We start from the raw sequence: 14,006 nt of genomic DNA, 5'->3' as shown, positions 1-14,006 counted from the left end.
ATGGACTTGGCGAATAGCTGAAATGAGAGATTTCAAACATGATTTTCGCCCTCGAGCCAGGCAGCTATGAAAGAATTCGAGGGTTCTCGGGAATTGTCAAGGCTTTGAATCTGGGCCACAGTCAATGTGTAAAACATCATGGATGACAGCTCCTTGGGAGCCGCTTATATCCATGGATTTCTGTGGGACTAGACGAATCCTTTTACCAGCGTGGAGAGACGCGCACTTCGATATCGAGACAGAATCCCTCACAGGACCCATCCGGGCTCCTTCGTTCGCGGTCAATATCTTACGTATGTTCATCAGACTCGCCGAGTTTGACTTTGAAGCCCCAAACCTACCACCAGCTGCCCGGTCCAGAATTCTCAATATTTCGCCGAGATCGTGCCAAAGCCTCTCTCTCAAAGTTCGGCAACAGACTCTGGATGTGAGCAATACCCGACAAGGCCCGAAAGACTGAGGGGCTGAATGCTTTTGCAAACCTACGTGTATTTGACAGTCTGCCGTCAACTTCATCATGTTGCAGCTGACACATGGTTTTGCCGCATACTTTCTCGCAAACCACCTCATCCTGCCTTGGAGTTCCTCAAGTGTTTTTTTGGGCGACTTCTGTATGTTGAGTCTTCTTGGGTCGGCCTTGTGGAAGCTCCCAGGGTTCAGGTTCAGATTCAGGTTGTGAGACCTGACAAACCCAGCGTGGCAGGAGGGACAGGGATCTGATCCCCAATCCCTGCATAGCCGGCCTAATCCTTAAAAAGGGCAAGCGGGTACACAGGTACCTGCAATCTCAAGCGAAATTGGACCTCTGGCTCCCTGCACCAATCCACAGCTGGCCGGGCGTGTCGTTGTTGAACTCACCCAGCTGTCGAGCTCTTCGAACTCTTCGTTCTCTCCCTCTTCCTCCCGTCCCTCTCGGCGGAGGCGTGCCAATTCACCACCTCACGGTCCCTCACACCACCGGAATTGAGTTTTGTTTCTGTCCCTCGTTTTTGTGCCGCTCTTTTCACCTGTAATATTCACCACCCTCCTTTCTCTGTATTCAGCCAGTCAGGCCTTGTGTGTCTGCGAGCGACCTGCACGTTGCGGCAGCACTCGCGTCGGTGCCTCGCAGTAGCCCCGTCGTTCTCTTGTCGAACCTGCATTTCTGTCCACCATCTGCATTGCACCCGACCACACACACCAACCACCTCCTCACCTCCACTACACCTACCCCAAAATTCCCTCCGCGCCGCATTATCTGTGGCCGACAGGAGCGACCCGAGGGCCACGCTGGACCGTCCTCTTTGGCCCGTCTTTCCCAGCCTAGGTGCCGCCATAGGTTCGTTCGCGCATATATGCTCTGCAGTCCCGGCCCAGCCACTCGAGACCAAAACAAGACGACTTCACCTTGTCGCCGCCGCCGCCGCCATCAACGACCCAGAACGCAGCCCGCCCACGCCTCGGGCCCTCTGCCGACAACACCGACGCCGCAAGAGCCTTTTTGGTTAGGGACTTTAGAACACGCGCAGTATAACTCCAGCAAGCAACCCATTAGGCCAACGAGGCTGAGACCACACACCTGCTGTTAACGACAAACAGCCTTTTGGCTTCGCGTCTAGTCGTTTCAATTGCACCCTTGGAAGACGATGAGCGATGAAAACGCCCGAGGACAACCATGAAGTTGGCGCTATATTGATACCCGAACCCCTGGCGAACTGCACTATGCCCGACACCAATGATCACGGTGCGGCCACAGCGACGTGTCGAGACGAACTAGCCGACGAAAACGAGATGGTAATTGGTCGACCATCACCCGGAAGAAGGAGGGGGCGTGCATTCCCGACTACCAGAGGCGTCTTGCTCTCGTTACTGTCGGCCTCTCCCACCGCAATGGCTGCGTGCATCTCTCTCAAGGGCTCCAAGACGTGCTCTGCTTTCGAATCATCTTCGGTCTCTACCGACAGCTTCTTGATCGGGCTTTTGTACGTATTTGTGCCCCCATTGAAGTGCCGCTGTTTTTCTCCGTCTTTGCTTCCGTCGATGACCATGCACCTATTGTCTTGAGACCTAAATCTAACTTTCGATTGTAGTCCTTTCCTTAAATCTGTTTCCGATACTGCAAGCTTCGACAGCCAGTTGCAGGATTACGTGCAAACAACTTACGTCCAAGAGAAGTGAGCTTGCCGGAACCAACAAGCTCGCGCCTGGCCAACTAACAAGCCAAACAGATACCAGAACCTCATTGGGTGTGGGGGCATCAGTCTCACAAACACCAGCGACCACTACGCGCGCTTTACAACGACTGTAATATGTAATGCTGTTATCCAGAATTCTATCAAGGATTGCAATCTTTCCCCCTCAGATTCTCGGCCAGTCTGCGCGGAGACATGCGTGCGTCAGAGCCAGCCCTTTCCTTTGGTTTCATTGCTGATTTCCCCTTAGGCCCAATTTGCCGAGAGCGAAGCATATGTTGCATCTGACAATACTCTTTGTTCCAATCCGGGCGATAATGCGCAGACTCAAATCAGGGCCGACTTTACCAATTGTGCCTTGCCCGCAAACTCGTTGTCAAGTAACAATTGTATCTCGGGGATTGCGAACGAACGCGAGAATTGCGGATATGCCAACAGCACACTGGGGCTGTGTTCTTACTGCGCCTCCGGTGGCATCAACTCAACTGATACATGCTGCTACAGCTCCAATGCCGAGGCTCGATGTGCAAATGTTGCGCTCCCCGATATCACAGCGACATTGACTTTCACAACAGGAATTCCAACCTCTACTCCATCATCTACCGGGGTTCCAGCTCCCGCATTGGGCAGCGATGGAGAGAGCAAGAAGCTTTCTGGGGGCGCAATCGCTGGAATCGTCATTGGCGCTATTGCCGGCCTGGCTATCATAATAGCCGTGATTCTTTGCCTTATCTTCCGAAGAAGGAGAAGCCATGGCAGTCAGGACGGAAGCATTTTCAACCAGCCACAACCCGCTAGGAAAGGGCCGGCAACCGGGCAGGTTGTGGCAGCACCGCTAGCCCCGCAAGGCTACGAAGTCCTGCCCGGGGGAAGAATAGCACGGATGTCGGCTTTAGAAGGACACTCGGGCGACGTGCCATCCCACCACATAGGCCGAGATATGGGCGCCGCCGCTGTTGGCGTCGCTGCTGGCTATGCGGCAGGTGGCCGGAGACGAGGTGACGATCATTCCTCTTCTGATGGGTTCGGCGATAGCCCTGAATCGGATCGTGGCGCTACGGGGATACTTCGCCCTCCTCCAACGACGATGAGAAGGAATGGATCCCTTTCTAGTGGTTCGGTTCTGGGCGGCGAAGATCCACAGTCTCCCACTAGCGCTGGGGGAATGTCGTCGCCGCCTGGAATGGCGAGCCAACAGTCGGAGCAGCTTCCATTTTTCAAGGATTATTATTCTCAGGATGACATTCACCCTGGCGACCGGGTTGCCGTCTTGTGGGCCTACCAACCCCGTGCCGCCGACGAGTTCGCGCTCGATCGGGGCGACATGCTCAAGGTAGTGGGGATATGGGACGACGGCTGGGCAACGGGCATCTTGGTGGATGAACGCGCAGAGGAGTGGGAGGCTCGTCGACAGGCTCAACGAGACAGCGGCGTCTCCAACACGTCGGGGCGACTGCGCGACGCATCTCCGCCAGTGAGCGGGGAGATCAAGGCTTTCCCGCTCGTTTGCGTTTGCCTCCCGGAGCACTGGAGGAAGACCATCGAGGGCGACGGCTCCACCGAGACAGGATCAAGCGCCCACCAACACACCACTACTACTGGATCTTGAGGCGGTTTACGTTTATGACTCGATACTCGATGTAACTCTTGAATAATGTCTCGATGATGGCCTGTCCTGTTTGGCTCGGCATTGGTTACGGCGTTTGGTCCCTGCCACGACATGGTTTCCTACGACCTCGAGCCCCACGGGCTCGACGCTTCACCTCTCGGGAGCCCGCCGCCTGTACACATTGCGACATGGCGCATACTGCTTCAGTGTTTATTTCATCCTGTTGCCTTTCATATGGATCCCATTCGGGCCTTCGCACATAGATTCTAACGACACCCTTCAATTCGCCATCACGGTCAAAACGACACGGTCCCTTTAATCTGCTTCTGGGCCAGTTTCGATACCCCGGAGTTGAAAGCTTTGGAGATAATCGGAGAGGAGGGCTTTAGAGGCGACGTCTAATTTGGTGACCACGATCGCACCTAACCCTTGTTCGTTTCTTGTTTATTCTATATACCCTGTTAGCCGTTCGCGGTGTTTTTTTTTAAAAGATGGAGGTGTTTGAACGGGTAATTTCTGCGGAAATACGCCCCGTCACAGTTGGTGGGTCGACGTTAGGTTATTGAGGGTGGCGACGTATTTGGGAGGAGGGCACAGTTGAGATACCTCGCATATTCGCTAAGGTCAGACAGAGCAGCCAGCCAGGCTTGTCTTGTCACACATAGCATCGGATATTTTGAGAGCATCTTTCTTATACGGGAAGAGCTCAAGTTTACTTATGTTTGAATAGCCAGGTGTCTGGACCGTGTATTAGGCGCATCGTGTGAGCAATCCTACATAGCTGATGCTCGCGCTTCTCTTTTTCAAAGCAAAAGGCAGAAGTGATCATAGCTCCCCTGGTGTGTGGGTGGGTATTGTAATCGCCGTGATTGACCTAGGATAAGCAGATCTTCACGGCCAACGCTATCAAGGACACACCTTGTGCGGATAGTTGGGCCGAGCTAGGTCGGGTCTTCCCGAAGCAATGATATCCCTGGCTTACTTTACTCTATCAACTCCCGTTACCCCACAAAGAGAAGTCGTCGGGATGTTGAACTCCACGGTAACCTAGGGTCGAGTTCCGGATATGGGAAATCCAGCTTGATACCTACGTATCCGTACCTAAGGTGGGTATTTCCTAGGCCAAGACGCGGGAGCTTCGGTGATTCGTGAACTGTTAACACATGCAAATGCAAACAAATGGATTATTCTCAGTCAGCTAAGCTGGGTGTCCGATTTGCTGGGATTCTTCAATTATCCATTTTGCAAATTGTTTAGGATAATGAAAATAATAGCCTGGGACCTGTGCACCTAAGCCTGCAATTGCTTGGAACGTTGTACAGTCCCTGGCTTTGTGAGATTCAGTCACGATAAGGCTGAAGCGGACTCGGCCCGCCCAGGCACTCGAAGCCCGGGAAGGCGGAGGCTTATCTTATCTATGAAGCGTCTGATTGGCCATTGCTAATCCCCAACCCCAAGGCTCCTATGATGTACTGTATCTGTACAGTAGGTCATTCGTAGGCAACCCAAACCCCCAACTCAAAGCGTAAACACACCTACCACTTCGGCCGCCTTCTCAATCTCGAAACTAAGAAGGCATCGACACCACGACTATACTATCAACCCGCCATCTCTATTTGTGTTGGAGATTTTATCGCGCGTGGCCTAACCATCATCTCCCAAGCTCGACCGGCTCTCGTCGATTGCACTCTGAATCCACGGAAGCTGGCATCGCGTGCCTGCCCGCCTATACGGATATCGCTTACACCATCGATCGCCCTCCCACCTTAATCCCAAGATGCGCCACGGCCTTTCTGGATCTCGTCATAGGTAGCTGGCGGGATTGAGTTTCCCATCTGTGCGAACCCGCAGCCATGGGCCAGGGCTTCTCTCTTGCCGCGCCCCCGGCTGGGGCTGCCGGCATCGATGTCCCCGAGCTTGGAGACTTGGTGTATGAGAAGTCTATCGGTGCCGCTCGCTTCATGAAGAGCATTCGGGCTAGGCACCGTGACGGCGTTGTGCTTGTCAAGGTTCTCATCAAACCGTATCCCATGTCCCTAGACAAATACAAACAGGAAATCATCCGTAAGCAAACGGTCCCATTAACATGCGCGCGATGGAAAAGTCCACTGACGTGCAGCCACAGGGGAGAGACGAGCTCTCGCAGACGTGCCTAATACCCTCCCATACCAACGAGCGATCGAGACGGAGACCAACGGGTACCTCGTCCGCCAGTTCTTTTACAACTCCCTCTACGACCGGCTGAGCACGAGACCGTTCCTCGAGGACGTCGAAAAGAAATGGCTGGCCTTTCAACTTCTCTGCGCCTTGCGCGATTGCCATAGCAAGGACATTTACCATGGAGATATCAAAACGGAGAACACGCTCGTCACTTCGTGGAACTGGCTTTACCTGTCCGACTTCTCGTCTTCGTTCAAGCGCGTGACGTTGCCCGAAGACAACCCCGCCGACTTTTCCTACTTTTTCGACACGTCTGGCCGGAGGACATGCTACCTGGCCCCCGAACGCTTTCTCCCTCCAGGCCAGGAGTCTGACCCCGATGCCAAGATAACATGGGCCATGGATGTGTTCAGCGCTGGATGCGTCATTGCTGAGCTATTCCTTGAGACACCAATTTTCAACCTCAGTCAACTCTACAAGTACCGGAGGGGCGAGTACGATCCCGGAATTTCACACCTTAGTCGCATTCCTGATCGAGATTTGCGCGAAATGGTTGCCCACATGATCCAGCTGGACCCCCAGAAGCGCTACTCAGCTGAGCAGTACCTAGATTTCTACAAGGGCAAGGTGTTTCCCGCCTACTTTTACAGCTTCCTGCACCAATATATGGAGCTGATTACGGATATGTCCAATACTCCCTTTTCGCCACAGGTGATTTCAAGAAACACAGCCGAGGCGGATCAGAGAATTGAGCGGGTGTGGCTGGATTTCGATAAGATCTCATACTTCCTTGGCTACCAGGACGAGAACAACTCCCAAGCGCGCCAACTAGCCCCGAGGCTCGGGATAGGACACTTCCCGGCCCTCTTGAATATACCAAACAACGAACACTACGTATCGGGAGAGAAGCAGCCGGCTTCTGACGACGGTACTCTGATTTTCTTGACATTGATTGTCTCGTCTCTCCGTAACACCGCCCATGCCACAGCCAAGGTCAAGGCCTGTGACATTATGCTTGCCTTTTCCGAGCGCCTGACCGACGAGGCAAAGCTGGATCGTGTCTTGCCATACTTAATGACACTACTTAATGACAAGGCCGACCTTGTCGTTATCACCGCAATACGGACAATAACACAACTGCTTGACCTGGTCACGTTCATCAACCCCGTGAACTCGCAAATATTTTTGGAATACATACTTCCTAGGATGCAGGTCACGCTGCTTGGCGCCCAGCGCACTCCCTCGCCGATTGTTAGGGCGACATACGCCTCTTCTCTGGGAAAGCTTGCGACAATCGCAGACCGTTTCCTCGCAATGGCTGCGACTCTCCGAGCGGACGGATCTTCAACCATCGCAGACCCTGAAGTCGAACCTGGAAAGGAGGCGGACGCCGCGTTTGACGAACTGTTCGACACGGCTCGCCGCGAGCTGGGGGAGCTCTTTGAAGCACACACCAAGACGCTGATCGAGGACTCGGACCCGTTTGTCCGGCGAGCGTTTCTCAGCTCTGTCCCTGACCTGTGCATCTTCTTTGGGGTGGCCCAGGCCAACGACATCATCCTAACACACCTCAACACATATTTGAACGACCGTGACTGGATGCTGAAGTGTGCCTTTTTCGACACAATCGTAGGAATCTCGGCCTTCTTGGGAAGCAGCACCCTCGAGAAGTTCATTCTTCCTCTTATGATCCAGGCAGTAACCGACCCCGAGGAATATGTTGTTCAAGGAGCTTTACACTCGCTTGCAGAGCTAGCAAACCTGGGACTCCTGACCAAGCAAACATTCCTCGAGCTCGTCAGTGTTGTGGCTCGGTTCACAATGCATCCCAATCTTTGGATCCGGGAGTCGGCCGCTGAATTCATCGCGGCTGGTATGCACTTCCTCAGCAACGCTTACATTAGGGTCTTGGTGTTGCCGTACCTCAAACCATATCTTAAACAGGCCAGAATACCGGATTTCTCAGAGCTGGATCTTCTCGATGCTCTGCAGAAACCGTTATCGAGGTCGGTCTACGACCAAGCATTGTTGTGGGCCTCAAAGACCAGCCGAGGTGATTTCTGGAAGCCCTTCAAGAAGCTGCGAGACATTGCGGTGGGATCATCGGCGACGTCAAGAGTGTCTGGAGATTTGAATTCGCAGAGTCTGAGTAAAGTTGCAAGAAACGACGAGGATGAGCAGTGGCTCAACAAGCTACGAAACCTCGGGCTTGCCTCAGACGACGAGCCCAAACTTCTCGCCCTTCGGGAATTCATATGGCGCCTGAGCCAGATCAAGGCAAGAGATTCGGCCGTCCAAGAGAGCTCAAGTATTTTGGGGCCTGATCTTAATGCAATCGTTAACCTGCGAAGCTTGGGCATCACTCCACAGACAGTCATGTTTGAAGAGCAGCCGTCGCAGCAAACCGTGGCAGCTCTAGACCAAGACTCGGGGGCCCCGAGGACCATTGCAGATGCGCTTCTTGACGCCTCAATGACAATTGATGACCCCCTCGGTAAGAGACGGCGAGCAGCCCTGAATAACCACCGATCTCGTATCAATAGCAGGGACAATCTTTCTCCCATGTCTACAGACGGGAGGCGGTCTTTAGAAGACGAAACAGTTACTGCATTGAGCAAGAGGCAAACTGAAAGCTCCAAGGATACGTCGAGGCGGACATCGGCTAGCCATGGAAAAGCTGTGGAGGGATCTGGCCAAGATGCACCTTATGCAGCGAGAAGAAGTCTGCGGCACCAGTCCAGCGCAATGAGTCTCATGAACCGCAAAGACAGTGCAAAATCGGGCGCCGAAACTGCCACCACCGAAACCAACGCTTTTGGTGAAGTGGAAGGCCCATTTACGCAGCCTTCAACACCAAATTCGCCTCTAGAAGTAGAGAGCAATCTGGCAGATTTCAGGATACGCTTGCGGGCTAACCACAGCTACAATGGTAACGACCCAGCCATTTTCAAGATGTTGGATTCCATGTATATCGACAATTACCCCCACGATATCGCCGAGTACGGCCCATTGGTTACTCCTGTTAGCCGCCGAAAGTCGAGCCGGACGATCTCCTCTCAACCTTCGGACGAAGGCTGGAAGCCGACCGGCAAACTTGTTGCAACGTTTTCCGAACACGTTGGGCCTATCAACCGAATCGTAGTTTCTCCCGACCACCAGTTCTTTTTGACAGGTGGTGATGACGGCTCCGTCCGGGTGTGGGATACCGCAAGACTGGAGCGCAACATTACGCACCGGTCAAGGCTTGTGCATAGGCACGCCCCAGGCGCCAAGGTTCTGGCGCTGTGCTTCATTGAGAACACGCACAGCTTCATTAGCTGCGCGAGTGACGGGAGCGTCCACGTCATCAAGGTCGAAACTGTGTTTAGCAGTGGCACATTCCGCTACCCCAAGCTTCGGCTTTTGCGAGAATACCAGCTGGTTGATGGCGAGTTTGCAGTGTGGTGTGAACACTTCAAGCAGGAGGCGAACTCGGTCTTGATCTTGGCAACAAATAAGTCGGTCATCCTGGGCATTGACCTCCGGACCATGACGTTGCTCTATAAGCTGGAGAACCCCGTCCACCACGGGACACCGACTTGCTTCTGCATAGACCGTAGAAGGAACTGGCTGTGTCTGGGAACATCTCATGGCGTCCTTGACTTGTGGGATCTTCGCTTCAAAATGCGGCTTAAGGGCTGGGGCGTCCCTGGCAAAGGCTCCATTTACCGCCTCTGCGTGCACCCCGCCAAGGGTAGGGGCAGGTGGATCTGCGTGGCCGGAGGCACTGGGCAGGGCGAAGTCACTGTCTGGGATCTAGAACGCACGCTCTGTCGAGAGATATACCGAGTTGGTGGCAATAAGGAAGGCCCCAAGGGTTATGATGCCTGGGAGGTGGACGAAGACAAGCCAGAGGGGATGCTCGGCCGTTTCGCCACCAATATCGAGCCTTCGGCCACCGGCAACGCAGACCGCGGTGTGCGTGCCATGATTGTTGGGACGGGGGCGACGGAAGAGCAGCGCGATGTGAGGCACGCCTTCATCATCACAGCCGGGTCAGACAAGAAGTTGCGCTTCTGGGACCTTTCCCGCATCGAGAGCAGCTTGGTTTTTAGTGGACTGCTGCCAGAGGAAGGAAGGCCGACCTTCACAGCCAGTCACCCGACAACTTCGATGACGCTCAATACGGAGCGTCTGCCTAGACAGGCATCAACATCGCCTGCCAACGGCGCTGTCAGTTCCGTCTCGGGATCCAGGGGGCGCTCCAGCCGGCCGCCTCGCTCGACAGTAATATCCCTGCAGCAACAGCAGCTGCTGAAGAGCCACCTCGACGCCGTGATGGACGTGGCAATGCTCGAGTCGCCGTACACGATGACGGTCTCAGCAGATCGAAGCGGCGTCGTCTTTGTTTTCCAGTGATTGCTTTTTTGATGTATATTTAAAGACTAGGTAGAGGTATTATACTCCTCTATTATTAGTTATTATAGCAGCCGATGGCGTCATGTATTTATTCGGGACTAGAACCACTTTCTCTCGTGTTAATTCTTCTCGGTCTTAACTACCTATCTGTGAATGGTGATGTGTCTCTCAGGGTTAGGGCTCTACATGCCCAGTTTCCCCAACTCATTGCCGTACCCCACACTCTGTAGGCCCATAATTATTTTCCAGGACGGTTCAGCCCTGCGGAGCAGAACGACATCTTGGACGCGCCGCGCTTTACTCGTTGAAGGACGAAAATTAGCATCACAATCACGATTCGATGCGATACACACAGCACGCAACCGCACTCACCACCATCACGAAAACCCGAGCTGCAACTTTGTGTAAGTATTTTGCGAGCTCAGTAGTGGCCAGCACCATAGGTAGTCGCGACTTCCTTCCCTCACAATGAGGCTCACGGCCGAGCTCATCAACCACTCCCTCTCCTACCTCAACCCGCTGAAGGAGCGGGAGCTCGACCTTCGAGGTGCGTTTTGAAAAGAGCAGATACTACATATTGATCAGAGCAGAGTTAATATCAAGGCTTTCTTTTTGCCTCGGGCACCAACAGGACACAGAATTCCAGCGATTGAGAACTTGGGTGTGGCGGGGGTGAGTCTGCTCCCCTCTGTCGCATAGGCGTTCAGCCGCTGACCTCTGCTCTCCCTCTCCCGCGAAACAGGCGCAAGACTCCATAGACCTCACCGACAATGACATACAGCTGCTGGGCAACTTCCCGCTGTCGCCGCGCCTCCAGACGCTGCTGCTCGCCCACAACCGCATCTCGGCCATCCAGCAGAGCCTGCCCGCCGCCATCCCCCGCCTGCGCAATCTAGTGCTCACCTCCAACAACCTCAGCGAGCTGTCGGACCTGGAAATCTTGGGCCAGTTCCCGCTTCTGACACACCTCTCGCTGCTGGGCAACCCGGTCACCAAGAAAGAGGTACAGCTGCCCCTCCCCGCCCCAGCCCCCGTCCCGCAAGCTTGAGAAGTGGACGTGGAGGGGCCATGACTAATAGAAGCAACTCTTTCCCTATAGAACTACCGATACTGGGTCCTGTGGCATTGCGCCAATGTGCGCTTCCTGGACTTCCAAAAAGTGAAGCTGGTGGAGCGCCAGAAGGCAAAGGAGCTGTTCGGGTCGCACGAGACGCCAACGGAACTGGCTTCGACCGTGAGCAACACCCCCACCTCCTGTCCCCCCCGCCCTAATAAGTTGACATTTGTATTGACGTGCTCGCTCTCTGTGTGTTTTGTCCCGCTAGATAATGGGGGCGAAGTCGAACACGTTTGACATCCACGCGGCCAACGGCGCCGGCGCGCCGTCGTCCAAGATGTCGCGCCTCATCACCACGGACAAGGAGAACAAGAAGCTAAAGCAGATGATCAAGAACGCCTCCAGCATGGACGAGATCCTCAGGCTCGAGAAGGCCCTTAACGAAGGCCGACTTCCGCCGGGTCTCGTGCTCGACGACGACGAAGAGGAGGAGGAGGAAGATGACGAGGACGACGCCGAGGATGAAAAGATGCAAGAGTGAAGCCCTCTCTCTAGTCTCGTCTATTTGAACCAAAAGTTCGGTCTTAGGGGAAGCGCCGGAAAAAGGGAAATCAAGGCGTCGGTGTCTTTTTGTCTATGTAAAATAGGCGGCTCCCACGCTTCAGAGAGTCATAGCATGGGTATTACGAGGGCCGGTAGGTCAGCACCGCTGACTGTTTACACCAATTGGTGGCGCATGGGATACCATGTAGTTAAGGCTCTAAAAAGCCACAAAAAAGAGAAAAAAACTCAAGAACATGGAAACCATGCGTCCATGATGATGTTAGGCAAACGCTGGGACCGGGGATGGATGGATGACGGGTTAATCATATTACGCCAGCAGGACTAGATGAGGCGTCCCGCTGGAAAAGCTCAAACTCAAGAAAATCAAGATATCAATTCCCCGCCCCCTCAGCAAGCCTACCCTACCAATCTATATGCTGAAGCCCTACGTACCTAAGCACTATCTAGTCTGCCATGTCGACATCTTCGTCGCGCGCCGCCGAGTGCGCCTGCCTCATCTCCAGCTCCAGCTGCGCGCTGGGATCCGCGTCCAGCGAGAGCACGCGGCGCCGCGATGACACGCCGTTGGTCTTCGATGACGACACGCTGCCGTTGATACCCTTGTGCTTCTTCCCGTTGGGCGTGCCCCCACCCCCGCCACCACCGCCACTGGTCCGTCGTGGCTGCGGCTCTTCGTCCTCGTCGGCGTCGCGCCCGTCGTCTCCGACGCTTGTCCCTGTCCCTGTCCCTGTCCCCGCTGCTGCCGCTGCCGCTGCCGCTGCCGCGGCTTTGTCGCCCTTGAGCTTGGCGCGCGTCGCGGCCGCTTGCACTTTGATCTGCTTGTATGTTGTGGTCTTGGGGATCACGTCCTCGAGAAACTCGAGGTTGTCGTGGTGCGTGACTGCGTTTGCTTTTTTGAGGGGGGGAGAGGTGGGGTTAGTGAGGAGTGTGATTTTTTTTTTTGGATTCTCGATGATGGATGGTATCAGGGGTTAAAGGGGGAAAAAAGGATTTAGGTGGAGGCTTAATAGGAGAGGTCGGGCGGGTACACTTGGGGATAGGAGGCGGAATAGGGGTTGTGATGTCAAAATAATGAGGACATGAAATAGATGGATGGTTCCTGTTTCTGAAGGAAAAACAGTGGTGAGATATGAGAGCCTTCTTCTTACCCATGTCCTTGTACTGGATGTTCCGCCGTGGCTTGCGCTCCATCTTGGCCATGTTCTGAGCCTCGCTGGCAAGATGCTGGATGAACATCTCCTGTGAAACAAAAGCGGTCAAGTTAGTGCTTGCTTGAAGCAGAGACGGGGGGCGAGTGAGTGTGTGATTGGGGGAGACTTGCAGTTGCTAGAGTTATCACAAAGGCAGCATTATTGGAGCAGATCGCAATGTCGGGATCCACAGCAATGATCTTCTTGACTCTCGTGACTGTTGTTGGGGCCAGGTTAGAATACAGTTCATAAAAGATGAGTGCGGAAGAGGGGCGGTGCTTACGGGGAAGCTGGGCCTGGCCGGTGACCTCCTTTCTGGGAGGAATGGCTGTGGTGTTGTAAGGCATTTTCCTTGGGTTTGTTGAAAGCTAAGAGATCCCTATATTGTGAAGTTGATGGCGGAAACTCGGCGAGTGTGTTTTGGAGAAAGCAAGTTTATGTGAGGGCGTCGTTGGTGGTGCCCCGCTTCACTGCCTCTCTGGCTGCGTCTCAAAATGATGAGAGAGTTCGGCCGACGAGTGCTGGGGCTTTGGGTTGAATGGCGCGTGTTTGCTCTCCGATTTTTAATAGCCAGCGTCACTTTATTTATAAGAAATCTAGATCCCGTCTCTAATTTCGTCTGGTAGAGGACAGCGCGTGGATCAAAATCGAGCGACGGCTGCAGAAACCGACTTTGAAAATTGTCGATGATAAAGGGGCTGCGGTGAGGGAAACGGCCTTGAGCCTCGGGACGCGTGAGACGCGATATATTAACGGCCGGCTCCCTTGCAGCTTTCGTTGCAGTCTAGGACCCCGCCAGTAGGACGCGGGCAGGCCCAGACAAAACTGGTCCAAGCTTTTGTAGCGGCCGCCAAGCA

At 54.1% G+C, this 14,006-nt stretch overlaps 4 protein-coding genes across 4 annotated transcripts; 3 read left to right on the top strand and 1 right to left on the bottom strand.

The window, feature by feature from the left end:
- Window positions 1–1,770: 1,770 nt before the first annotated feature.
- B0T26DRAFT_644415 (uncharacterized protein) lies at window positions 1,771–3,780 on the top strand (the record flags this gene model as incomplete). Its single annotated transcript, XM_060437629.1, has 4 exons — window positions 1,771–1,961; window positions 2,070–2,153; window positions 2,208–2,370; window positions 2,422–3,780. The coding sequence occupies 4 exons, from the start codon at window positions 1,771–1,773 to the stop codon at window positions 3,778–3,780; spliced, it is 1,797 nt and encodes a 598-aa protein (XP_060297999.1).
- A 1,499-nt stretch (window positions 3,781–5,279) lies between these two features.
- Window positions 5,280–10,459, top strand: B0T26DRAFT_850423 (uncharacterized protein). Its single transcript, XM_060447637.1, has 2 exons — window positions 5,280–5,844; window positions 5,906–10,459. Exons 1-2 carry the CDS (start codon window positions 5,634–5,636, stop codon window positions 10,336–10,338), a joined length of 4,644 nt encoding a protein of 1,547 aa, XP_060297998.1. The 5' UTR covers window positions 5,280–5,633; the 3' UTR covers window positions 10,339–10,459.
- A 33-nt stretch (window positions 10,460–10,492) lies between these two features.
- Window positions 10,493–12,342, top strand: B0T26DRAFT_701220 (leucine-rich repeat-domain-containing protein). The gene is made up of 5 exons (XM_060441587.1): window positions 10,493–10,885; window positions 10,970–11,010; window positions 11,081–11,341; window positions 11,438–11,572; window positions 11,664–12,342. Exons 1-5 carry the CDS (start codon window positions 10,807–10,809, stop codon window positions 11,934–11,936), a joined length of 789 nt encoding a protein of 262 aa, XP_060297997.1. The 5' UTR covers window positions 10,493–10,806; the 3' UTR covers window positions 11,937–12,342.
- B0T26DRAFT_825247 (uncharacterized protein) lies at window positions 12,343–13,940 on the bottom strand. The gene is made up of 5 exons (XM_060447429.1): window positions 13,433–13,940; window positions 13,281–13,366; window positions 13,108–13,198; window positions 12,667–12,839; window positions 12,343–12,567 (listed from the first exon to the last, which is right to left on the bottom strand). The coding sequence occupies exons 1-5, from the start codon at window positions 13,494–13,496 to the stop codon at window positions 12,403–12,405; spliced, it is 579 nt and encodes a 192-aa protein (XP_060297996.1). The 5' UTR covers window positions 13,497–13,940; the 3' UTR covers window positions 12,343–12,402.
- Between the last annotated feature and the right edge of the window lie 66 nt (window positions 13,941–14,006).

The sequence above is a fragment of the Lasiosphaeria miniovina genome (genome assembly GCF_030549165.1).
Source record: "Lasiosphaeria miniovina strain SMH2392-1A chromosome Unknown B0T26scaffold_3, whole genome shotgun sequence".
Lineage (NCBI taxonomy): Eukaryota > Fungi > Ascomycota > Sordariomycetes > Sordariales > Lasiosphaeriaceae > Lasiosphaeria > Lasiosphaeria miniovina.
The sequence above is the reverse complement of the archived record's forward strand: the minus strand, read 5'-3'. Positions and strand labels throughout refer to the sequence as shown.